The sequence below is a fragment of the Somniosus microcephalus genome, unplaced genomic scaffold (assembly GCF_052327205.1).
Source record: "Somniosus microcephalus isolate GS21.2 unplaced genomic scaffold, FLI_Smic_1.0 unresolved_chr4, whole genome shotgun sequence".
In the NCBI taxonomy this organism is placed as follows: Eukaryota; Metazoa; Chordata; class Chondrichthyes; order Squaliformes; family Somniosidae; genus Somniosus; species Somniosus microcephalus.
Genome location: NW_028225182.1, coordinates 53,904,982 through 53,930,381, shown reverse-complemented (window position 1 = coordinate 53,930,381; position 25,400 = coordinate 53,904,982). Strand labels below are relative to the sequence as shown.

The following is a 25,400-nucleotide window of genomic DNA, read 5'->3' as shown; positions in this document are numbered from 1 at the left end:
TACAGCATGGGTTAGATACAGAGTAAAGCTCCCTCTACACTGTCCCATCAAACACTCCCAGGGCAGGTACAGCACGGGTTAGATACAGAGTAAAGCTCCCTCTACACTGTCCCATCAAACACTCCCAGGGCAGGTACAGCACGGGTTAGATACAGAGTAAAGCTCCCTCTACACTGTCCCATCAAACACTCCCAGGGCAGGTACAGCACGGGTTAGATACAGAGTAAAGCTCCTTCTACACTGTCCCATCAAACACTCCCAGGGCAGGTACAGCACGGGTTAGATACAGAGTAAAGCTCCCTCTACACTGTCCCATCAAACACTCCCAGGGCAGGTACAGCACAGGTTAGATACAGAGTAAAGCTCCCTCTACACTGTCCCATCAAACACTCCCAGGGCAGGTACAGCAGGGGTTAGATACAGAGTAAAGCTCCCTCTACACTGTCCCATCAAACACTCCCAGGGCAGGTACAGCACGGGTTAGATACAGAGTAAAGCTCCCTCTACACTGTCCCATCAAACACTCCCAGGGCAGGTACAGCACGGGGATAGTCAGTAATAAATCCAATCGTGAATTCAGGAAAAACTTCTTTCCCCAGAGAGTGGTGAGAATGTGGAACTCGCTGCCACAGGGAGTGGTTGAGGTGAATAGCACAGATGCTTTTAAGGGGGAAGCTGGATAAACACACGAGGGAGAAAGGAATAGAAGGATACGGTGATGGGGTGAGATGAAGAGGGGTGGGAGGAGGCTGATGTGGAGCAGAAACACCGGCACGGACCAGGTGGGCCGAATGGTTGAGCACTCGTTCAATGGACTCCAAAAACATCATGGATCTGGGTTCCCTCAATTCTCTTTCCTGCTCGCTGCTCCGGGTTGTGAGCAGGAGGAGGTCCCCAGGAGGATTGAGGTGTGACTCACTCAGCACTTAAGAAGGTGGCTGAGAGTTCTTCGACTGCCATGGTAAGTCGCTCAGCTCCCCGTCTCCCCTCAATCTCCTGCACAATCAGTGTCAGGGGGAGTACGGCTCCCTGCCTTGCAGTCAGGGCTGCCCTGGACCCGAGGGTACGATTGAGGGTTCCTCGGCCGCGGTGACCAACTCCCGTTTGGACTTGTCCCTGGAGGTTTCATCACGTGACCTCCCGCCTGGAAAAAAAATCCGCCCCCACGCTCTCCCGCCATTGGTCGCCCGGCAGCCTATCTTCGCGGCACCCCTGCCTTCCCACGGCCAATCGGGAAGCAAGCAGGCTCTTCATTCCCCGATTGGTTGGTTCTTGACTGTCAGTCAGTCCATCAGCCATTTATGCCTCATCGCTAACATACATCCACAACTAATAAACGAAAGCCTTCAATGAAAATGAAATAAAAACACTCCATTTTTTTAATGCCCCTATGATTTTTCTCCCAGGTCTTTGCTGGCCGCAGTGTACGGGAGATTAATTTTAATTCCTGGAGAGTCCAGGGCCAATCCTTGAGGGTTGGCGACTTTAACTAGGCCTCAGGCTTGGGAAGCGTTGCCAGGGGATACGAGTTGTGTTCGGGTCACAGGAGCGATTAGCAAGCAAAAATTTGACACCGAGCCACACAAGGAGATAACTGGACAGGTGACCCCAAGCTTTGTCAAAGAGGCAGATTATAAGGAACATCTTAAAAGAGGAGAGGCTTAGGGAGGGATTTCCAGAGCTTTGGGGCCCAGGTGGCTGAAGGCATGGCCGGCAATGGTGGAGCGATGGAAATCGGTGGGGGGGTGGCGGGGATGCACGAGAGGCCAGAATTGGAGGAGCGCCGAGATCTCAGAGGGTTGTGAGGGCTGGAGGAGATTTCTGAGATAGGGAGGGGGGGTGAGGGCCGTGGAAGGATTTGAAAACGAGGATGAGAATTTTAAAATACGAGGCATTGCCGGACTGGGAGCTGATGTAGCTCAGCAAGCACGGTGGAGAGGGCGGTGGGGGGTGGGGTGGTGATGGGTGAACGAGACTTGGTGCGAGTTAGGACACGGGGGGGTCACAGAGATCTCAGTCCCCTCCCGTGGAACTGCAACATGGAATATTCCCAGAAACCAGGCCTGTAGGAAATATTCGGGACAGTCCCCTTGAAGTATTGTGTACTGGACAGCAAACCGCCCCTGTAAACCACCCAGGACGCTCCAGTCCAGGTACAAGGGAAGTGACTGCAGCTGTCGAGGCCGAGGGGAACGAGGAGAGAGTCCAGGTCGAGGGAAGCGAGGGGCCGGAGGAGAGGGGTGAGGGGACTTGGAGTAGGCTGCCGGTCTAGTCAGGCCAGTGTCCAATGTGTTGCTGCCGCTGGTTCCAGCGACCCCTGCCCTCCCCTGCCCCCCCACCCCACCGCCGGATCAGAGACGCCCTCTGCTCCCCAGCACCGCCCCGTCGAGACTCACGGGTGGAAGAATGCCAGTGGAGGGCACTGGTTGGCAGTGGAAGAGAGTCAGAGCATTCCGGGGGGAGCGGGTGGGGGCAGAGAGAAAACTTGGTGGTGGGATGGCGGAACACGAGCCGATGGTCGGTGGGAGCCGGGTAAGGAGGCCCGACGTGTGCCAGCCTGGGAAAGCCCTTAACCAGATCCAAAACAGCCACAAACTCAGATGTAAAGAAATAACTCTCATCCCTTCAGCACCTTTCATCAACCTCAGGACGTCCCAAAGCGCTTCACAGCCAATGAAGTACTTTTTTTTGAACTGTAGTCACTGTTGCAATGCAGTAAACGCGGCAGCCAACTTGCGCACAGCAAGCTCCCACAAACAGCAATCCGATAATGACCAGTTCATCTGTTATCAGTGCTGTTGGTTAACGGGTAAATCTTGGCCCCAGGACACCGGGGTGAACTCCTCCCCGCTCTTCCTCAAAATAGTGGCCGTGGGTCCTTTTCGGCAGACGGGGCCTGAAATTAACGTCTCATCCGAAATACGGCACCTCCGACAGAGCGGCGTTCCCTCAGTACTGCCCCTCCGACAGTGTGGCGCCCCCTCAGTACTGCCCCTCCGACAGTGCGGCGCTCCCTCAGTACTGCCCCTCCGACAGTGCGGCGCTCCCTCAGTACTGCCCCTCCGACAGTGCGGCGCTCCCTCAGTACTGCCCCTCCGACAGTGCGGCGCTCCCTCAGTACTGCCCCTCCGACAGTGCGGCGCTCCCTCAGTACTGCCCCTCCGACAGTGTGGCGCTCCCTCAGTACTGCCCCTCCGACAGTGCGGCGCTCCCTCAGTACTGCCCCTCCGACAGTGCGGCGCTCCCTCAGTACCGCCCCTCCGACAGTGTGGCGCTCCCTCGGTACTGACCCTCCGACAGTGCGGCCCTCCCTCAGTATTGCTCCTCCGACAGTGCGGCGCTCCCTCAGTACTGCCCCTCCGACAGTGCGGCCCTCCCTCAGTACTGCCACTCCGACAGGGCGGCGCTCCCTCAGTATTGCCCCTCCGACAGTGCGGCGCTCCCTCAGTACTGCCCCTCCGAAAGTGCGGCGCTCCCTCAGTACTGCCCCTCCGTCAGTGCGGCGCTCTCTCGGTACTGCCCCTCCGACAGTACGGCACTCCCTCAGTACTGCCCCTCCGACAGTGCGGCGCTCCCTCGGTACTGACCCTCAGACACTGCGGCGCTCCCGCAGTACTGCCCCTCCGACAGTGCGGCCCTCCCACAGTACTGCCATCCAACAGTGCAGCGCTCGCTCAGTACTGCCCCTCCGACAGTGCGACGCTCAATCACTACTGCCCATCCAACAGTGCAGCACTCCCTCGGTACTGCCTCTCCGACAGTACAGCGCTCCCTCAGTACTGCCCCCCGACAGTGTGGCGCTCCGCCAGTACTGCCCCTCCGACAGGGCGGCGCTCCCTCAGTACTGCCCCTCCGACAGTGCGGCACTCCGTCAGTACTGCCCCTCCGACAATGCGGCGCTCCCTCAGTACTGCCGCTCCGACAGTGCGGCGCTCCCTCAGTACTGCCCCTCCGGCACGGTGCCGCTCACTCAGTACTGCCCCTCCGACAGTGCGGCGCTCCCTCAGTACCGCCCCTCCGACAGTGTGGCGCTCCCTCGGTACTGACCCTCCGACAGTGCGGCCCTCCCTCAGCATTGCCCCTCCGACAGTGCGGCGCTCCCTCAGTGCTCCCCCTCCAACAGTGCGGCGCTCCCTCAGTACTGCCCCTCCGACAGTGCGGCGCTCCCTCAGTACTGCCCCTCCGACAGTGCGGCGCTCCCTCAGTACTGCCCCTCCGACAGTGCGGCGCTCCCTCAGTACCGCCCCTCCGACAGTGTGCCGCTCCCTCGGTACTGACCCTCCGACAGTGCGGCCCTCCCTCAGTATTGCTCCTCCGACAGTGCGGCGCTCCCTCAGTACTGCCCCTCCGACAGTGCGGCCCTCCCTCAGTACTGCCACTCCGACAGGGCGGCGCTCCCTCAGTATTGCCCCTCCGAAAGTGCGGCGCTCCCTCAGTACTGCCCCTCCGAAAGTGCGGCGCTCCCTCAGTACTGCCCCTCCGTCAGTGCGGCGCTCTCTCGGTACTGCCCCTCCGACAGTACGGCACTCCCTCAGTACTGCCCCTCCGACAGTGCGGCGCTCCCTCGGTACTGACCCTCAGACACTGTGGCGCTCCCTCAGTACTGCCCCTCCGACAGTGCGGCCCTCCCACAGTACTGCCATCCAACAGTGCAGCGCTCGCTCAGTACTGCCCCTCCGACAGTGCGGCGCTCAATCACTACTGCCCCTCCAACAGTGCAGCACTCCCTCGGTACTGCCCCTCCGACAGTACAGCGCTCCCTCAGTAATGCCCCCCGACAGTGCGGCGCTCCCTCGGTACTGCCCCTCCGACAGTGCGGCGCTCCCTCAGTACTGCCCCTCCGACAGTGCGGCACTCCCTCAGTACTGCCCCTCCAACAGTGCGGTGCTCCCTCAGTACTGCCCCTCCGACAGTGCGGCGCTCCCTCAGTACTGCCCCTCCGACAGTGCGGCGCTGCCCCAGTACTGCCCCTCCGACAGTGCGGCCCTCCCTCAGTACTGCCCCTCCGACAGTGCGGCGAAACCTCAGTACTGCCCCTCTGACAGTGCGGCGCTCCCTCAGTACTGCCCCTCCGACACTGCAGAGCTCCCTTGGTACTGCCCCTCCGTCAGTGCGGCGCTCTCTCGGTACAGCCCCTCCGACAGTACGGCACTCCCTCAGTACTGCCCCTCCAACAGTGCGGCGCTCCCTCGGTAATGCCCCTCCGACAGTGCGGCGCTCCCTCAGTACTTCCCCTCCGACGGTGCGGCACTCCCTCAGTACTGACCCTCAGACAGTGCGGCGCTCCCTCAGTACTGCCCCTCCAACAGTGCGGCGCTCCCACAGTAATGCCATGCAACAGTGCAGCGCTCGCTCAGTACTGCCCCTCCGACAGTGCGGCGCTCCCTCAGTGCTGCCTCTCCGACAGTACGGCGCTCCCTCACTACTGCCCCTCCAACAGTGCAGCACTCCCTCGGTACTGCCCCTCTGACAGTGCGGCGCTCCCTCGGTACTGCCCCTCCGACAGTACAGCGCTCCCTCAGTACTGCCCCCCGACAGTGCCGCGCTCCCTCAGTACTGCCCCTCCGACAGTGCGGCACTCCCTCAGTACTGCCCCTCCGACAGTGCAGCTCTCCCTCAATACTGCCCCTCCGACGGTGCGGCACTCCCTCAGAACTGCCCCTCCAACAGAGCAGTGCTCCCTCAGTACTGTCCCTCCGACAGTGCGGCTCTCCCTCAGTACTGACCCTCCGACAGTGCGGCGCTCCCTCAGTACTGCCCGTCCGACAGTGCGGCGCTCCCTCAGTACAGCCCCTCCAACAGTGCAGCGCTCCCTCAGTACTGCCCCTCCGACAGTGTAGCACTCCCTCAGTATTGCCCCTCCGACAGTGCAGCGCTCCCTCAGTACTGCCCCTCCGACACTGCGGCGCTCCCTCAGTACTGCCCCTCCGACAGTGCGGCGCTCCCGCAGAACTGCCCCTCCGACACAGCGGCGCTCCCTCAGTACTGCTCCTCCGACAGTGCGGCGGTCCCTCAGTACTGCCCCTCCGACAGTGCGGCGCTCCCTCAGTACTGCCCCTCCGACAGTGCAGCTCTCCCTCAGTACTGCCCCTCCGACAGTGTAGCACTCCCTCAGTACTGCCCCTCTGACAGTGCGGCGCTCCCTCAGTACGGGCCGTCCGACAGTGCAGCACGTTTCAGTACTGCCCCTCCGACAGTGCAGCGCTCCCTCAGTCTTGCCCCTCCAACAGTGCAGCGCTCCCTCAGTATTGCCCCTCCAACAGTGCAGCGCTCCCTCAGTAATGCCCCTCCGATAGTGCAGCACGCCCTCAGTACTGCCCCTGCAACACTGCAGCATGCCCTCAGTACTGCCCCTCTGACAGTGCGGCGCTCCCTCAGTACTGCCCCTCCGACAGAGCGGCGCTCCCTCAGTACTGCTCCTCCGACAGTCAGGCGTTCCCTCAGTACTGCCCCTCCGACAGTGCAGCGCTCCCTCAGTACTGACCATCCGACAGTGCGGCGCTCCCTCAGTACTGCCCATCCGACAGTGCGGCGCTCCCTCAATACTGCCCCTCCGACAATGCAGCGCTCCCTCAGTACTGCCCCTCCGACAGTGCGGCACTCCCTCAGTACTGCCCCTCCGACAATGCGGCGCTCCCTCAGTACTGCCCCTCCGACAGTGCAGCGCTCCCTCAGTACTGCCCCTCCGACAGTGCAGCGCTCCCTCAGAACTGCCCCTCCGACAGTGCAGCTCTCCCTCAGTACTGCCCCTCCGACAGTGTAGCACTCCCTCAGTACTGCCCCTCTGACAGTGCAGCTCTCCCTCAGTACTGCCCCTCCGACAGTGCAGCACGCCCTCAGTACTGCCCCTCCGACAGTGCAGCGCTGCCTCATTACTGCCACTCCAACAGTGCGGCGCTCCCTCAGTAATGCCCCTCCGACAGTGCAGCGCTCCCTCAGTATTGCCCCTCCAACAGTGCGGCGCTCCCTCAGTAATGCCCCTCCGACAGTGCAGCGCTCCCTCAGTATTGCCCCTCCAACAGTGCAGCGCTCCCTCAGTACTGCCCCTCCGACAGTGCGGCGCTCCCTCAGTACTGCCCCTCCGACAGTGCGGCCCTCCTCCAGTACTGCCCCTCCGACAGTGCGGCGCTCCCGCAGTACTGCCCCTCCGACAGTGCGGTGCTCCCTCAGTACTTCCCCTCCGACAGTGCTGTGCTCCCTCACTTTTGACCCTCCGACAGTGCGGCACTCCCTCAGTACTGCCCCTCCGACAGTGCGGCGCTCCCTCGGTACTGCCCCTCCGACAGTGCAGCACTCCCTCAGTACTGCCCCTCCGACAGTGCGGCGCTCCTTCAGTACTGTCACTTCGACAGTGCGGCACTCCCTCAGTACTGCCCCTCCGACAGTGCAGCTCTCCCTCAATACTGCCCCTGCGACAGTGCGGCACTCCCTCATTACTGCCCCTCTAACAGTGCAGCGCTCCCTCAGTACTGCCCCTCCGACAGTGTGGCGCTCCCTCAGTACTGCCCCTCCGTCAGTGCAGCGCTCCCTCAGTACTGCCCCTCCGACAGTGCAGCACGCCCTCAGTACTGTCCCTCCGAAAGCGCAGCGCTGCCACAGTGCTGCTACCCCAACAGTGCGGCGCTCCCTCAGTACTGCCCCTCCGACAGTGCAGCACGCCCTCAGTACTGCCCCTCCGACAGTGCAGCGCTGCCTCATTACTGCCACTCCAACAGTGCGGCGCTCCCTCAGTAATGCCCCTCCGACAGTGCAGCGCTCCCTCAGTATTGCCCCTCCAACAGTGCGGCGCTCCCTCAGTAATGCCCCTCCGACAGTGCAGCGCTCCCTCAGTATTGCCCCTCCAACAGTGCAGCATGCCCTCAGTACTGCCCCTCCAACAGTGCAGCCCTCCTCCAGTACTGCCCCTCCGACAGTGCGGCGCTCCCTCAGTACTGCCCCTCCGACAGTGCAGCTCTCCCTCAATACTGCCCCTGCGACAGTGCGGCACTCCCTCATTACTGCCCCTCGAACAGTGCAGCGCTCCCTCAGTACTGCCCCTCCGACAGTGCGGCGCTCCCTCAGCACTGCCCCTCCGACAGTGCAGCGCTCCCTCAGTACTGCCCCTCCGACAGTGCAGCACTCCCTCAGTACTGCCCCTCCGACAGTGCAGCGCTCCCTCAGTACTGCCCCTCCGACAGTGCGGCGCTCCCTCAGTACTGCCCCTCTGACAGTGCGGCGCTCCCTCAGTACTGGCCCTCCGACAGTGCAGCACGTTTCAGTACTGCCCCTCCGACTGTGCAGCGCTCCCTCAGTATTGCCCCTCCAACAGTGCATCGCTCCCTCAGTAATGCCCCTCCGATAGAGCATCACGTCCTAAGTATTGCCCCTGCAACAGTGCGGCGCTCCCTCAGCACTGGCCCTCCGACAGTGCAGCACGCCCTCAGTACTGTCCCTCAGACAGTGCAGCGCTGCCACAGTACTGCCACCCCAACAGTGCGGCGCTCCCTCAGTACTGCCCCTCCGACAGAGCGACGCTCCCTCAGTACTGCCCCTCCGACAGTGCGGCGCTCCCTCAGTACTGCCCCTCCGAAAGTGCAGCTCTCCCTCAATACTGCCCCTGCGACAGTGCGGCACTCCCTCATTACTGCCCCTCGAACAGTGCAGCGCTCCCTCAGTACTGCCCCTCCGACAGTGCGGCGCTCCCTCAGTACTTCCCCTCCGACAGTGCTGTGCTCCCTCAGTATTGACCCTCTGACAGTGCGGCACTCCCTCAGTACTGCCCCTCCGACAGTGCGGCGCTCCCTCGGTACTGCCCCTCCGACAGTGCAGCACTCCCTCAGTACTGCCCCTCCGACAGTGCGGCGCTCCCTCAGTACTGTCACTTCGACAGTGCGGCACTCCCTCAGTACTGCCCCTCCGACAGTGCAGCTCTCCCTCAATACTGCCCCTGCGACAGTGCGGCACTCCCTCATTACTGCCCCTCGAACAGTGCAGCGCTCCCTCAGTACTGCCCCTCCGACAGTGCGGCGCTCCCTCAGTACTGCCCCTCCGACAGTGCAGCGCTCCCTCAGTACTGCCCCTCCGACAGTGCAGCACTCCCTCAGTACTGCCCCTCCGACAGTGTAGCACTCCCTCAGTACTGCCCCTCTGACAGTGCGGCGCTCCCTCAGTACTGGCCCTCCGACAGTGCAGCACGTTTCAGTACTGCCCCTCCGACTGTGCAGCGCTCCCTCAGTATTGCCCCTCCAACAGTGCATCGCTCCCTCAGTAATGCCCCTCCGATAGAGCATCACGTCCTAAGTATTGCCCCTGCAACAGTGCGGCGCTCCCTCAGCACTGGCCCTCCGACAGTGCAGCACGCCCTCAGTACTGTCCCTCAGACAGTGCAGCGCTGCCACAGTACTGCCACCCCAACAGTGCGGCGCTCCCTCAGTACTGCCCCTCCGACAGAGCGACGCTCCCTCAGTACTGCCCCTCCGACAGTGCGGCGCTCCCTCAGTACTGCCCCTCCGACAGTGCAGCGCTCCCTCAGTACTGCCCCTCCGACAGTGCGGCGCTCCTTCAGTACTTCCCCTCCAACAGTGCGGCGCTCCCTCAGAACTGACCCTCAGACAGTGCAGCGCTCCCTCAGTACTGCGCCTCCTACAGTGCGGCGCTCCCACAGTACTGCCATCCAACTGTGCAGCGCTCGCTCAGTACTGCCCCTCCGACAGTGCGGCGCTCCCTCAGTACTGCCCCTCCAACAGTGCAGCACTCCCTCGGTACTGCCCCTCCGACAGTGCGGCGCTCCCTCGGTACTGCCCCTCCGACAGCACAGCGCTCAATCAGTACTGCCCCCCGACAGTGCGGCGCTCACTCAGTACTGCCCCTCCCACAGTGCAGCACTCCCCCGGTACTGCCCCTCCGACATTGCGGCGCTCCCTCAGTACTGCCCTTCCGACAATGCGGCACTCCCTCAGTACTGCCCCTCCGACAGTGCAGATCTCCCTCAATACTGCCTCTCCGACAGTGCGGCACTCCCTCAGTACTGCCCCGCCAACAATGCAGTGCTCCCTCAGTACTGTCCCTCCGACAGTGCGGCTCTCCCTCAATACTGACCCTCCGACAGTGCGGCGCTCCCTCAGTACTGTCCCTCCGGCAGTGCGGCACTCCCTCAGTACTGCCCCTCCGACAGCGCAGCTCTCCCTCAATACTGCCCCTCCGACAGTGCGGCACTCCCTCAGTACTGCCCCTCCAACAGTGCAGCGCTCCCTCAGTACTGTCCCTCTGACAGTGCGGCGCTCCCTCAGTATTGCCCGTCCGACAGTGCGGCACTCCCTCAGTACTGCCCCTCCAACAGTGCAGCGCTCCCTCAGTACTGCCCCTCCGACAGTGCAGCACTCCCTCAGTACTGCCCCTCCGACAGTGCAGCGCTCCCTCAGTACTGCCCCTCCGACAGTGCAGCTCTCCCTCAGTACTGCCCCTCCGACACTGCAGAGCTCCCTTGGTACTGCCCCTCCGTCAGTGCGGCGCTCTCTCGGTACTGCCCCTCCGACAGTACGGCGCTCCCGCAGTACTGCCCCTCCGACAGAGCGGCGCTCCCTCAGTACTGCTCCTCCGACAGTGCGGCGTTCCCTCAGGACAGCCCCTCCGACAGTGCGGCGCTCCCTCAGTACTGACCATCCGACAGTGCGGCGCTCCCTCAGTACTGCCCCTCCGACAGTGCGGCGCTCCCTCAGTACTGCCCCTCCGACAGTACGGCGCTCCCTCACTACTGCCCCTCCAACAGTGAAGCACTCCCTCGATACTGCCCCTCCGACAGTGCGGCGCTCCTTCGGTACTGCCCCTCCGACAGTACAGCGCTCCCTCAATACTGCCCCCCAACAGTGCGGCGCTCCCTCGGTACTGCCCCTCCGACAGTGCTGCGCTCCCTCATTACTGCCCCTCTGACAGTGCAGTGCTCCCTCAGTACTGCCCCTCCGACAGTGCGGCACTTCCTCAGTACTGCCCCTCCGACAGTGCAGCCCTCCCTCAATACTGCCCCTCCGACAGTGCGGCACTCCCTCAGTACTGCCCCTCAGACAGTGCAGCGCTCCCTCAGTACTGCCCCTCCGACAGAGCAGCTCTCCCTCAGTACTGCCCCTGCGACAGTGTAGCACTCCCTCAGTACTGCCCCTTTGACAGCGCGGCGCTCCCTCATTACTGGCCCTCTGACAGTGCAGCACGCCCTCAGTACTGCCCCTCCGCCAGTGCAGCGCTGCCTCAGTACTGCCACCCCAACAGTGCGGCGCTCCCTCAGTAATGCCCACCCGACAGTGCGGCACGCCCTCAGTACTACCCCTCCGACAGTGCGACGCTCCCTCAGTACTGGCCCTCCGACAGTGCCGCACACCCTCAGTACTGCCCCTCCGACAGTGCAGCGCTCCCTCAGTACTGCCACTCCAACAGTGCGGCGCTCCCTCAGTAATGCCCCTCCGACAGTGCGGCACGCCCTCAGTACTGCCCCTCCGACAGTGCAACGCTCTCGCAGTACTGCCCCTCTGACAGTGCGGCACTCCCTCAGTACTGCCCCTCCGACAGTGAGGCGCTCCCTCAGTACTGCACCTCTGACAGTGCGGCGCTGCCGCAGTACTGCCCCTCCGACAGAGCGGCGCACCCTCAGTACTGACCATCCGACAGTGCGGCGCTCCCTCAGTACTGCCTCTCCAACAGTGTGGCGCTCCCTCACTGCTGCCTCTCCGACAGTGCAGCGCTCTCTTGGTACTGCCCCTCCGACAGTACGGCACTCCCTCAGTACTGCCCCTCCGACAGTGCGGCGCTCCCTCGGTAATGCCCCTCCGACAGTGCGGCGCTCCCTCAGTACTTCCCCTCCGACAGGGTGGTGCTCCCTCAGCACTGCCCCTCCGACAGTGCGGTGCTCCGTCAGTACTTCCCCTCCGACAGTGCTGTGCTCCCTCGGTACTGCCCCTCCGACAGTGCGGCACTCCCTCAGTACTGCCCCTCCGACAGTGCGGCGCTCCCTCAGTACTGCCCCTCCAACAGTGCAGCGCTCCCTCAGTACTGTCCCTCTGACAGTGCGGCGCTCCCTCAGTACTGCCCCTCCAACAGTGCAGCGCTCCCTCAGTACTGTCCCTCTGACAGTGCGGCGCTCCCTCAGTATTGCCCATCCGACACTGCGGCACTCCCTCAGTACTGACCCTCCGACTGTGCAGCGCTCCCTCAGTATTGCCCGTCCAACAGTGCAGCGCTCCCTCAGTAATGCCCCTCCGATAGAGCAGCACGCCCTAAGTATTGCTCCTGCAACAGTGCGGCGCTCCCTCAGTACTGGCCGTCCGACAGTGCAGCGCTCCCTCAGTATTGCCCCTCCAACAGTGCGGCGCTTCCTCAGTAATGCCCCTCCGACAGTGCGGCACGCCCTCAGTGCTGCCCCTCCGACAGTGCGACGCTCCCTCAGTACTGGCCCTCCGGCAGTGCAGCACACCCTCAGTACTGCCCCTCCGACAGTGCAGCTCTCCCTCAGTACTGCCACTCCAACAGTGCGGCACTCCCTCAGTACTGCCCCTCTGACAGTGCGGCGCTCCCTCAGTACTGCCCCTCCGACAGTGCGGCGCTCCCTCAGTACTGCCCCTCCGACAGTGCGGCGCTCCCTCAGTAATGCCCCTCTGACTGTGCGGCGCTCCCTCAGTACTGCCCCTCCGACAGTGCGGCGCTCCCTCGGTATTGCCTCTCCGACAGTGCGGCGCTCCCTCAGTACTGCTCCTCTGACAGTGCGGCGCTCCCTCAGTACTGCCCCTCCGACAGTGCGGCGCTCCCTCAGTACTGCCCCTCCGACAGTGCGGCGCTCCCTCAGTACTGCCCCTCCGACAGTGCGGTGCTCCCTCAGTACTGCCCCTCCGACAGTGCGGCGCTCCCTCAGTACTGCCCCTCTGACAGTGCGGCGCTCCCTCAGTACTGCCCCTCTGACAGTGCGGCGCTCCCTCAGTACTGCCCCTCCGACTGTGCAGCGCTCCCTCAGTATTGCCCGTCCAACAGTGCAGTGCTCCCTCAGTAATGCCCCTCCGATAGAGCAGCACGCCCTAAGTATTGCCCCTGCAACAGTGCGGCGCTCCCTCAGTACTGGCCGTCCGACAGTGCAGCGCTCCCTCAGTACTGCCACTCCGACAGTGCGGCGCTCCCTCAGTAATGCCCCTCCGACAGTGCGGCACGCCCTCAGTGCTGCCCCTCCGCCAGTGCGACGCTCCCTCAGTGCTGGCCCTCCGGCAGTGCAGCACACCCTCAGTACTGCCCCTCCAACAGTGCAGCGCTCCCTCAGTACTGTCCCTCTGACAGTGCGGCGCTCCCTCAGTATTGCCCATCCGACAGTGCGGCACTCCCTCAGTACTGACCCTCCGACTGTGCAGCGCTCCCTCAGTATTGCCCGTCCAACAGTGCAGCGCTCCCTCAGTAATGCCCCTCCGATAGAGCAGCACGCCCTAAGTATTGCTCCTGCAACAGTGCGGCGCTCCCTCAGTACTGGCCGTCCGACAGTGCAGCGCTCCCTCAGTATTGCCCCTCCAACAGTGCGGCGCTCCCTCAGTAATGCCCCTCCGACAGTGCGGCATGCCCTCAGTGCTGCCCCTCCGACAGTGCGATGCTCCCTCAGTACTGGCCCTCCGGCAGTGCAGCACACCCTCAGTACTGCCCCTCCGACAGTGCAGCTCTCCCTCAGTACTGCCACTCCAACAGTGCGGCACTCCCTCAGTACTGCCCCTCTGACAGTGCGGCGCTCCCTCAGTACTGCCCCTCCGACAGTGCGGCGCTCCCTCAGTACTGCCCCTCCGACAGTGCGGCGCTCCCTCAGTACTGCCCCTCTGACTGTGCGGCGCTCCCTCAGTACTGCCCCTCCGACAGTGCGGCGCTCCCTCGGTATTGCCTCTCCGACAGTGCGGCGCTCCCTCAGTACTGCTCCTCTGACAGTGCGGCGCTCCCTCAGTACTGCCCCTCCGACAGTGCGGCGCTCCCTCAGTACTGCCCCTCCGACAGTGCGGCGCTCCCTCAGTACTGCCCCTCCGACAGTGCGGTGCTCCCTCAGTACTGCCCCTCCGACAGTGCGGCGCTCCCTCAGTACTGCCCCTCTGACAGTGCGGCGCTCCCTCAGTACTGCCCCTCTGACAGTGCGGCGCTCCCTCAGTACTGCCTCTCCGACTGTGCAGCGCTCCCTCAGTATTGCCCGTCCAACAGTGCAGTGCTCCCTCAGTAATGCCCCTCCGATAGAGCAGCACGCCCTAAGTATTGCCCCTGCAACAGTGCGGCGCTCCCTCAGTACTGGCCGTCCGACAGTGCAGCGCTCCCTCAGTACTGCCACTCCGACAGTGCAGCGCTCCCTCAGTAATGCCCCTCCGACAGTGCGGCACGCCCTCAGTGCTGCCCCTCCGCCAGTGCGACGCTCCCTCAGTGCTGGCCCTCCGGCAGTGCAGCACACCCTCAGTACTGCCCGTCCGACAGTGCAGCGCTCCCTCAGTACTGCCACTCCAACAGTGCAGCACTCCCTCAGTACTGCCCCTCTGACAGTGCGGCGCTCCCTCAGTACTGCCCCTCCGACAGTACGGCGCTCCCTCACTACTGCCCCTCCAACAGTGCAGCACTCCCTCGGTACTGCCCCTCCTTCAGTGCGGCGCTCCCTCGGTACTGCCCCTCCGACAGTGCTGCGCTCCCTCAGTACTGCCCCTCCGACAGTGCAGTGCTCCCTCAGTACTGCCCCTCCGACAGTGCGGCACTGCCTCAGTACTGCCCCTCCGACAGTGCAGCCCTCCCTCAATACTGCCCCTCCGACAGTGCGGCACTCCCTCAGTACTGCCCCTCAGACAGTGCAGCGCTCCCTCAGTACTGCCCCTCCGACAGTGCAGCTCTCCCTCAGTACTGCCCCTCCGACAGTGTAGCACTCCCTCAGTACTGCCCCTCTGACAGTGCGGCGCTCCCTCATTACTGGCCCTCCGACAGTGCAGCACGCCCTCAGTACTGCCCCTCCGACAGTGCAGCGCTGCCTCAGTAATGCCACTCCAACAGTGCGGCGCTCCCTCAGTAATGCCCCTCCGACAGTGCGGCACACCCTCAGTGCTGCCCCTCCGACAGTGCGACGCTCCCTCAGTACTGGCCCTCCGACAGTGCAGCGCTCCCTCAGTACTGGCCCTCCGACAGTGCAGCACACCCTCAGTACTGCCCCTCCGACAGTGTAGCGCTCCCTCAGTACTGCCCCTCTGACAGTGCGGTGCTCCCTCAGTAATGCCCCTCCGACAGTGCGGCATGCCCTCAGTACTGCCCCTCCGACAGTGCGGCGCTCCCTCAGCACTGCCCCTCTGAGAGTGCGGCACTCCCTCAGTACTGCCCCTCTGACAGTGCAGCACGCCCTCAATACTGCCCCTCCGACAGTGCAGCGCTTCCTCAGTACTGCCGCTCCAACAGTGCAGTGCTCCCTCAGTACTGATCCTCTGACAGTGCGGCGCTCCCTCAGTACTGGCCCTCCGACAGTGCAGCACGCCCTCAGTACTGCTCCTCCGACAGTGCAGCGCTGCCTCAGTACTGCCACCCCAACAGTGCGGCGCTCCCTCAGTAATGCCCACCCGACAGTGCGGCACACCCTCAGTACTACCCCTCCGACAGTGCGACGCTCCCTCAGTACTGGCCCTCCGACAGTGCAGCACACCCTCAGTACTGCCCCTCCGACAGTGCAGCGCTCCCTCAGTACTGCCACTCCAACAGTGCGGCGCTCCCTCAGTAATGCCCCTCCGACATTGCGGCACGCCCTCAGTACTGCCCCTCCGACAGTGCGACGCTCCCGCAGTACTGCCCCTCCGACAGTGCGGCACTCCCTCAGTACTACCCCTCCGACAGTGAGGCGCTCCCTCAGTACTGCACCTCTGCCAGTGCGGCGCTGCCGCAGTACTGCCCCTCTGACAGAGCGGCGCTCCCTCAGTACTGCTTCTCCGACAGTGCGGCATTCCCTCAGTACTGCCCTATCCGACAATGCGGCGCACCCTCAGTACTGACCATCCGACAGTGCGGCGCTCCCTCAGTACTGCCTCTCCGACAGTGCGGCGCTCCCTCAGTACTGCCCCTCCGACAGTGCAGCGCTCCCTCAGTACTGCCCCTCCGACACTGCAGAGCTCCCTTGGTACTGCCCCTCCGTCAGTGCGGCGCTCTCTCGGTACTGCCCCTCCGACAGTACGGCCCTCCCTCAGTACTGCCCCTCCGACAGTGCGGCGCTCCCTCGGTAATGCCCCTCCGACAGTGCGGCGCTCCCTCAGTACTTCCCCTCCGACAGTGTGGTGCTCCCTCAGTACTGCCCCTCCGACAGTGCGGTGCTCCCTCAGTACTTCCCCTCCGACAGTGCTGTGCTCCCTCAGTACTGCCCCTCCGACAGTGCGGCACTCCCTCAGTACTGCCCCTCCGACAGTGCGGCGCTCCCTCAGTACTGTCCCTCCGACAGTGCGGCATTCCCTCAGCACTGCCCCTCCAACAGTGCAGCTCTCCCTCAATACTGCCCCTCCGACAGTGCGGCACTCCCTCAGTACTGCCCCTCCAACAGTGCAGCGCTCCCTCAGTACTGTCCCTCTGACAGTGCGGCGCTCCCTCAGTATTGCCCGTCCGACAGTGCGGCACTCCCTCAGTACTGCCCCTCCAGCAGTGCAGCGCTCCCTCAGTACTGCCCCTCCGACAGTGCAGCACTCCCTCAGTACTGCCCCTCCGACAGTGCAGCGCTCCCTCAGTACTGCCCCTCTGACAGTGCGGCACTCCCTCAGTACTGCCCCTCTGACAGTGCAGCACGCCCTCAATACTGCCCCTCCGACAGTGCAGCGCTTCCTCAGTACTGCCGCTCCAACAGTGCAGTGCTCCCTCAGTACTGATCCTCTGACAGTGCGGCGCTCCCTCAGTACTGGCCCTCCGACAGTGCAGCACGCCCTCAGTACTGCTCCTCCGACAGTGCAGCGCTGCCTCAGTACTGCCACCCCAACAGTGCGGCGCTCCCTCAGTAATGCCCACCCGACAGTGCGGCACACCCTCAGTACTACCCCTCCGACAGTGCGACGCTCCCTCAGTACTGGCCCTCCGACTGTGCAGCACGTTTCAGTACTGCCCCTCCGACTGTGCATCGCTCCCTCAGTATTGCCCGTCCAACAGTGCAGCGCTCCCTCAGTAATGCCCCTCCGATAGAGCAGCACGCCCTAAGTATTGCCCCTGCAACAGTGCGGCGCTCCCTCAGTACTGGCCGTCCGACAGTGCAGCGCTCCCTCAGTAATGCCCCTCCGACAGTGCGGCACGCCCTCAGTGCTGCCCCTCCGACAGTGCGACGCTCCCTCAGTACTGGCCCTCCGGCAGTGCAGCACACCCTCAGTACTGCCCCTCCAACAGTGCGGCGCTCCCTCAGTACTGCCCCTCCGACAGTGCGGCGCTCCCTCAGTACTGCCCCTCCGACAGTGCGGCGCTCCCTCAGTACTGCCCCTCCGACAGTGCGGCGCTCCCTCAGTACTGCCCCTCCGACAGTGCGGCACTCCCTCAATACTGCCCCTCCGACAGTGCGGCGCTCCCTCAGCACTGCCCCTCTGACAGTGCGGCACTCCCTCAGTACTGCCCCTCTGACAGTGCAGCACGCCCTCAATACTGCCCCTCCGACAGTGCAGCGCTTCCTCAGTACTGCCGCTCCAACAGTGCAGTGCTCCCTCAGTACTGATCCTCTGACAGTGCAGCACGCCCTCAGTACTGCCCCTCCGACAGTGCAGCGCTGCCTCAGTACTGCCACCCCAACAGTGCGGCGCTCCCTCAGTAATGCCCACCCGACAGTGCGGCACGCCCTCAGTACTACCCCTCCGACAGTGCGACGCTCCCTCAGTACTGGCCCTCCGACATTGCGGCACGCCCTCAGTACTGCCCCTCCGACAGTGCGACGCTCCCGCAGTACTGCCCCTCCGACAGTGCGGCACTCCCTCAGTACTGCCCCTCCGACAGTGAGGCGCTCCCTCAGTACTGCACCTCTGACAGTGCGGCGCTGCCGCAGTACTGCCCCTCTGACAGAGCGGCGCTCCCTCAGTACTGCTTCTCCGACAGTGCGGCGTTCCCTCAGTACTGCCCTATCCGACAATGCGGCGCACCCTCAGTACTGACCATCCGACAGTGCGGCGCTCCCTCAGTACTGCCTCTCCGACAGTGCGGCGCTCCCTAAGTACTGCCCCTCCGACAGTGCAGCGCTCCCTCAGTACTGCCCCTCCAACACTGCAGAGCTCCCTTGGTACTGCCCCTCCGTCAGTGCGGCGCTCTCTCGGTACTGCCCCTCCGACAGTACGGCACTCCCTCAGTACTGCCCCTCCGACAGTGCGGCGCTCCCTCGGTAATGCCCCTCCGACAGTGCGGCGCTCCCTCAGTACTTCCCCTCCGACAGTGTGGTGCTCCCTCAGTATTGACCCTCAGACAGTGCGGCGCTCCCTCAGTACTGCCCCTCCGACAGTGCGGTGCTCCCTCAGTACTTCCCCTCCGACAGTGCTGTGCTCCCTCAGTACTGCCCCTCCGACAGTGCGGCACTCCCTCAGTACTGCCCCTCCGACAGTGCGGCGCTCCCTCAGTACTGTCCCTCCGACAGTGCGGCACTCCCTCAGTACTGCCCCTCCAACAGTGCAGCTCTCCCTCAATACTGCCCCTCCGACAGTGCGGCACTCCCTCAGTACTGCCCCTCCAACAGTGCAGCGCTCCCTCAGTACTGTCCCTCTGACAGTGCGGCGCTCCCTCAGTATTGCCCGTCCGACAGTGCGGCACTCCCTCAGTACTGCCCCTCCAGCAGTGCAGCGCTCCCTCAGTGCTGCCCCTCCGACAGTGCAGCACTCCCTCAGTACTGCCCCTCCGACAGTGCAGCGCTCCCTCAGTACTGCCCCTCTGACAGTGCGGCGCTCCCTCAGTACTGGCCCTCCGACAGTGCAGCACGTTTCAGTACTGCCCCTCCGACTGTGCATCGCTCCCTCAGTATTGCCCGTCCAACAGTGCAGCGCTCCCTCAGTAATGCCCCTCCGATAGAGCAGCACGCCCTAAGTATTGCCCCTGCAACAGTGCGGCGCTCCCTCAGTACTGGCCGTCCGACAGTGCAGCGCTCCCTCAGTAATGCCCCTCCGACAGTGCGGCACGCCCTCAGTGCTGCCCCTCCGACAGTGCGACGCTCCCTCAGTACTGGCCCTCCGGCAGTGCAGCACACCCTCAGTACTGCCCCTCCGACAGTGCAGCTCTCCCTCAGTACTGCCACTCCAACAGTGCGGCACTCCCTCAGTACTGCCCCTCTGACAGTGCGGCGCTCCCTCAGTACTGCCCCTCCGACAGTGCGGCGCTCCCTCAGTACTGCCCCTCCGACAGTGCGGCGCTCCCTCAGTACTGCCCCTCCGAAAGTGCGGCGCTCCCTCAGTACTGCCCCTCTGACTGTGCGGCGCTCCCTCAGTACTGCCCCTCCAACAGTGCGGCGCTCCCTCGGTATTGCCTCTCCGACAGTGCGGCGCTCCCTCAGTACTGCTCCTCCGACAGTGCGGCGCTCCCTCAGTACTGCCCCTCTGACAGTGCGGCGCTCCCTCAGTACTGGCCCTCCGACAGTGCAGCACGTTTCAGTACTGCCCCTCCGACTGCAGCGCTCCCTCAGTATTGCCCGTCCAACAGTGCAACGCTCCCTCAGTAATGCCCCTCCGATAGAGCAGCACGCCCTAAGTATTGCCCCTGCAACAGTGCGGCGCTCCCTCAGTACTGGCCGTCCGACAGTGCAGCGCTCCCTCAGTACTGCCCCTCCGACAGTGCGGCGCTCCCTCAGTAATGCCCCTCCGACAGTGCGGCACGCCCTCAGTGCTGCCCCTCCGACAGTGCGACGCTCCCTCAGTACTGGCCCTCCGGCAGTGCAGCACACCCTCAGTACTGCCCCTCCGACAGTGCAGCGCTCCCTCAGTACTGCCACTCCAACAGTGCGGCACTCCCTCAGTTCTGCCCCTCTGACAGTGCAGCGCTCCCTCAGTACTGCCCCTCCGACAGTGCGGCGCTCCCTCAGTACTGCCCCTCCGACAGTGCGGTGCTCCCTCAGTACTGCCCCTCCGACAGTGCGGCGCTCCCTCAGTACTGCCCCTCCGACAGTGCGGCGCTCCCTCAGTACTGCCCCTCTGACTGTGCGGCGCTCCCTCAGTACTGCCCCTCCGACAGTGCGGCGCTCCCTCAGTATTGCCTCTCCGACAGTGCGGCGCTCCCTCAGTACTGCTCCTCCGACAGTGCGGCGCTCCCTCAGTACTGCCCCTCCGACAGTGCGGCGCTCCCTCAGTACTGCCCTTCCGACAGTGCGGCGCTCCCTCAGTACTGCCCCTCCGACAGTGCGGTGCTCCCTCAGTACTGCCCCTCCAACAGTGCGGCGCTCCCTCAGTACTGCCCCTCTGACAGTGCGGCGCTCCCTCAGTACTGCCCCTCTGACAGTGCGGCGCTCCCTCAGTACTGCCCCTCTGACAGTGCGGCGCTCCCTCAGTAATGCCCCTCCGACAGTGCGGCACTCCCTCAGTACTGCCCCTCCGACAGTGCGGCGCTCCCTCAGTACTGCCCCTCCAACAGTGCGGCGCTCCCTCAGTACTGCCCCTCCAACAGTGCGGCGCTCCCTCAGTACTGCCCCTCTGACAGTGCGGCGCTCCCTCAGTACTGCCCCTCTGACAGTGCGGCGCTCCCTCAGTAATGCCCCTCCGACAGTGCGGCACTCCCTCAGTACTGCGCTCCGACAGTGCGGCGCTCCCTCAGTACTGGCACTGGGGAGTGTCGGCCTCGATTATGGGGCTCAAGTCTCTGGAGTGGGGGCTCGAACCCACGACCTTCTGTAGTTAACCGGGATTAATAGGTTCTGGGACGTTACTCTGTGCGCACGCCTGGCTGGAGCTTGACCAGGAAGAGCTGGATGAGAACAAACAGAGGTCAGAAACAATCGGAGAAATGTTGCGTTTCTAGGCAGTGACAGCCCTCTGAGTGCTGAATCCCAGAATGGAATGACATCAATAGTCCATTAACACATGGTGACGCTTATATTATGTGACTCCAGTCATTAATGAGAGGTGAAGGGAACACACTAATGGATCTCGCTGAATCACTCAAGCTGTCCTTCCGCTGTTTAATCCCCTCCCCCACCCCATTTCCCTCCCGCTTCCTGGCACGTGCTGCGGTATACAATCCCACCGGCTGCTCCCGTCCTCTCCATGCCTCGCCCAAGCGAGATTTCCTTTCGGCGCGAGCCCCAGCCACCGGCTATTCGACTGCAGGAGGCATCGCCGCCGCCCCTCTTCTCACGCCCAGCCAATCCTGACCGGTTCCCCCCCCGCCACCCCACCGCCGCACCGCTCCTCCCTCCTTCAGCCAGGAGCGACAAGGCCTCATGGCAAGCTGACATACCCGGCCTGACCGCCACCATCCCCACCTGGGCCCGGCGGCGGTGGGGTGTGGCACTTTCGAGTCAGGATCCGGCAGAGTTCTCACTGCCTGTTCGAATCTCCCAATCGGTCCTTCGTTTTTTTAATCAGCCGGCACGACCGCCAACATGCGCCACAAAAAAAACCAAAAAGGGAGCGCGGAGCGGTTCGAAGCCGAGCTGCTGGGAAGCGAGAGAGCCTCGCGATGGAAAATACAAGACGTGCCGAGAGTAACACCCCCTTGCCCACCCCCCGACCAACCAACCACCGACAGGTTCCACTAGCAGCGAGAAGAGAAACCAGCCTTACCTTGTGAAAGGGGTCGCGAGGTCGAGCGGTCCGCTGTGTCTGCGTGCACGCGCACGCGCGGAGGTTTTATCAAATCTGCGATCCCCGGGCGGCGTCTCGGTTTCAGAATGGCCCAGGCAGCTGAGGCGACATACCGAACGGAGCCTGTGCGGGAACAGGAGGAAAGGAGACAGACAGGGAGAGGGAGAGAGAGAGAGAGAGAGAGACACACACAGTTAGTCCGAGAATGCAGCATCTTTGTTCCGTTGGCGCTAGGCCACGCGCGGCGCCAGTGAGTGAGCGAGCATCGGAAATTTAAAAAAAACGGCCGGCCTGTCTGTTTAAGTTTGGACAGGGAGAGCCCGGATGTGCGGTGTCTCTTTCCACCAACCCCCACTCCTCCTCCCCTCCACTTACCCCCTCTCGCTCCCCGCACCCCCTTGGCCTCTGCCCTGCTCTCGAAACACGGGGGGGCGCGCGGGTCCGTAGAGTGCCCGTCTCGCCCGCTCGCCCTGCTCCTTCCGCGCTCAGAACCTCGGGCCTGACGCACGGATTAAAAATAAAAAGACAGAAAAACAAAATCCGCTGCTGGGAAAGAGAGCTATTTATTTTTTCACCCCCCCCCCCCTTGCCACGGCACTCAATCACATGACTGCACGCCTTATCAACAGTAATCGTATAACCCACCCCCCGCACCCCGAATCCCTCGCCCTGCTCAATTCAAACCCGCAACCTCTCCCCCCGCACCCCCTCCTCCCGCCCCCCGCCCCCCCCCCCCCGACTAGATATGTACCCCAACATTGACAAATGGAAACAGGGCTGTGGAGAGTTTGCTTGGAGGGCAGAGAGGGGAGGGGAGGGGAGGGGAGAGGAGGGGGGGGAGCGGTGATCCAGAGAACTCACCATGGCCAAAACACCAGAGCGTCATCAGATGAGCAGCCTTGTGTGTGTATGTGTGTATGTTTTCGAAAAGAGAGAAATGTTTCCCTTCCTTCGAGCTCGACGGGTCCGCGCAGTTACTCTGCTTTGCTAAAGCAGGACCGAGTAAAACTGTGTGCGTTTGGGAGGAGAGAGAGAGTCATCGCAATGCCCTTAGACTGGCAAAGCCTTACTGCCCCCGCCCGCGCCCCCCCCGCCGCCCGTCCCCCAATTTCATACCAGTCTAACGGACAAACAGACCCAAGACGATTCTTTAAAGACTAGATATATATATATCATTTTTTTTTTAATATATTACCCGGCGCAGCGAGATTGCAGCCCCCCCCCCCGCCACCCGCCCACCCACCGCCTCTACGCCCACCGCTCCCTCCCTGCTCACCCGGCACGTCCCCCGCGCTGGTCTCACCTGCATCTTGTCCGGCCGGCAAAGTCCGTGGCTGTCTGGCACCACAATATGGAGGCTGCTCTCCCCTATCCTTCTCATACTAAGGTTCTGGCAGTGTCTCTGCACTTGCGTGTTCACTCTCCCCGTGACATCATCAAGGTCTGTGCTGATGTTGGTAACTTTGTTGAGAGAGCGAGAGAGAGAGAGAGAGAGAGAGAGAAAATAATCGAGGCGGATTGAAATCCAGAGAGAGAGCGAGAGAGAGAGAGAGAGAGGAGGGGGGTGGGGGGAGAGATTGAGACAGTGAAGATTGTTTTCAGTGCGTGCGTCTGTGTGTGTTTTTGTAATATACCAAATGGCGAGGCCCTAATTACTTTCTTGCTGTGTGAATAGCGAGCCTGTAAGCAAGCTCCTTCCTCCCCTCTCCCTCTCTCTCGCTCCCTCCCTCCTTGCTAGCTTCCACCAGCCAATGTCTGATCGCTGCCAAGCATTGTACTGGAGGCTGCAGTCTGGCACACACGCAGAATTTGAAGAATCCTGTCGCACTCAAAAGCTCAGCGAAAAAAGGCAAGGCAGAGAGAGCGAAGGGATATAAACACACACACACGACTCTCTGCGAGACAGGCTCTTAAAGCTGTCTCGCTCTCCTCCTCCTTTCCAATGCTTTGCAAATCGAGTAGGCCACAGAGAGAGAGAGGAGAAAGAGGCCCAACAACACAGGGCAAGGAAAGCTTCGAATGGTCTATTCCACACGGACCCCGTCCATTTTTATTTTTTTTTTGTAAACAAGTGGAAAGTCGCCTCGGTGCTTGTTTTATTTTATTTTTCCCTTTCTGCTGCCAGGTTTTTTTTTTCCTGGCAAAGCACCTTGAAGTCGAAGGCAAAAAAAAAACATTCACACCAAGGTCGGCCGAGGTCGCATCCACCATCCGGCTCGGTAATTGCCCTCTGGTCGCCCAGGCAACCGGGGTCAGGTTGGCTCGGGCGCCAGAGATTTTCGCCTGGCTCGTGAGCGGCCCTCGTGACTCCGGCGCCTGCCTTCTCACAACCCCCTCCCACTCTCCCCACCGCTCTCCCAGACCTGCCGGCAGAGGTGGGGTTTGATGGAGGCTGGCGGCTCCTTCGGGGTACGGGGGGAGGGGTGGGGGCGGAGGGAGGGAGGGGAGGGTCGAGGTACGGGGTCACCGGGGCAGGCGCAGTGGCGGGGGGGGGTGGGGTTGGGGTACAAGAACAAACGACTCGCGTTTATACCGCGTCCTTTCACGACCACCGGACGTCCCAACGTGCTTCACAACCAATAAAACACTTTATTTGAAGTGTGGTCACTGTTGTAATGTAGGAAACGGGGCAGCCAATTTGCGCACAGCAAGCTCCCACAAGCAGCAATGTGATAATGACCAGATCATCTGTTTTTAGTGATGTTGGTTGAGGGATAAATATTGGCCCCAGGACACCAGGGAGAACTCCCCTCTGCTCTTCTTCGAAATAGTGGCCCTGGGATCCTTTACATCGACCAGAGAGAGCAGACGCGGCCTCGGGTTAATGTCTCATCCAAAAGATGGCATCTCAGACAGTACGGCACTCCTTCAGTGCTGCCCCTCCAACAGTGCAGCGCTCCCTCAGTACTGCCCCTCCGACACTGCGGCGCTCCCACAGTACTGCCCCTCCGACAGTGCGGCGCTCCATCAGTACTGCCCCTCCGACAGTGCAGCGCTCCCTCAGTACTGCCCCTCCAACAGTGCAGCGTTCCCTCAGTACTGCCCCTCCGACAGTGCAGCGCTCCCTCAGTACTGCCCCTCCAACAGTGCAGCGTTCCCTCAGTACTGCCCCTCCGACAGTGCGGTGCTCCCTCAGTACTGCCCCTCCGACAGTGCAGCGCTCCCTCAGTACTGCCCCTCCAACAGTGCAGCGTTCCCTCAGTACTGCCCCTCCGACAGTGCGGTGCTCCCTCAGTACTGTCCCTCCGACAGTGCAGTGCTCCCTCAGTACTGCCCCTCCTACAGTGCGGCACTCCCTCAGTACTGCCCCTTCAACAGTGCAGCACTCCCTCAGTACTGCCGCTCCGACATTTCAGCGCTCCCTCAGTACTGCTCCTCCGACAGTGCGGCGCTCCCTCAGTACTGCCCCTCCGACAGTGCGACGCTCCATCAGTACTGCCCCTCCTACAGTGCGGCACTCCCTCAGTACTGCCCCTCCAACAGTGCAGCACTCCCTCAGTACTGCCCCTCCGACACTGCGGCGCTCCCACAGTACTGCCCCTCCGACAGTGCGGCGCTCCATCAGTACTGCCCCTCCGACAGTGCAGCGCTCCCTCAGTACTGCCCCTCCGATAGTGCAGCGCTCCCTCAGTACTGCCCCTCCGACACTGCGGCGCTCCCACAGTACTGCCCCTCCGACAGTGCGGC

At 62.7% G+C, this 25,400-nt stretch overlaps 1 protein-coding gene and 1 long non-coding RNA gene across 2 annotated transcripts in view; one reads left to right on the top strand and one right to left on the bottom strand.

Moving 5' to 3' along the window:
• LOC147091116 (uncharacterized) overlaps window positions 1–23,101 on the bottom strand; it is a 62,305-nt gene extending 39,204 nt beyond the window's left edge. The window contains exons 1-2 of the long non-coding RNA XR_015075376.1: window positions 23,017–23,101; window positions 21,693–21,836 (exon numbers count right to left, since the gene is read on the bottom strand). This is a non-coding gene — a long non-coding RNA (uncharacterized LOC147091116). The remainder of the gene's footprint in view (window positions 1–21,692; window positions 21,837–23,016) is intronic.
• Window positions 23,065–25,400, top strand: part of LOC147091115 (solute carrier family 35 member G3-like) — a 30,395-nt gene continuing 28,059 nt past the window's right edge. Inside the window, exon 1 of the mRNA XM_085977583.1 lies at window positions 23,065–23,154. Within this exon, the coding sequence (XP_085833709.1) occupies window positions 23,065–23,154 (90 nt within the window). The remainder of the gene's footprint in view (window positions 23,155–25,400) is intronic.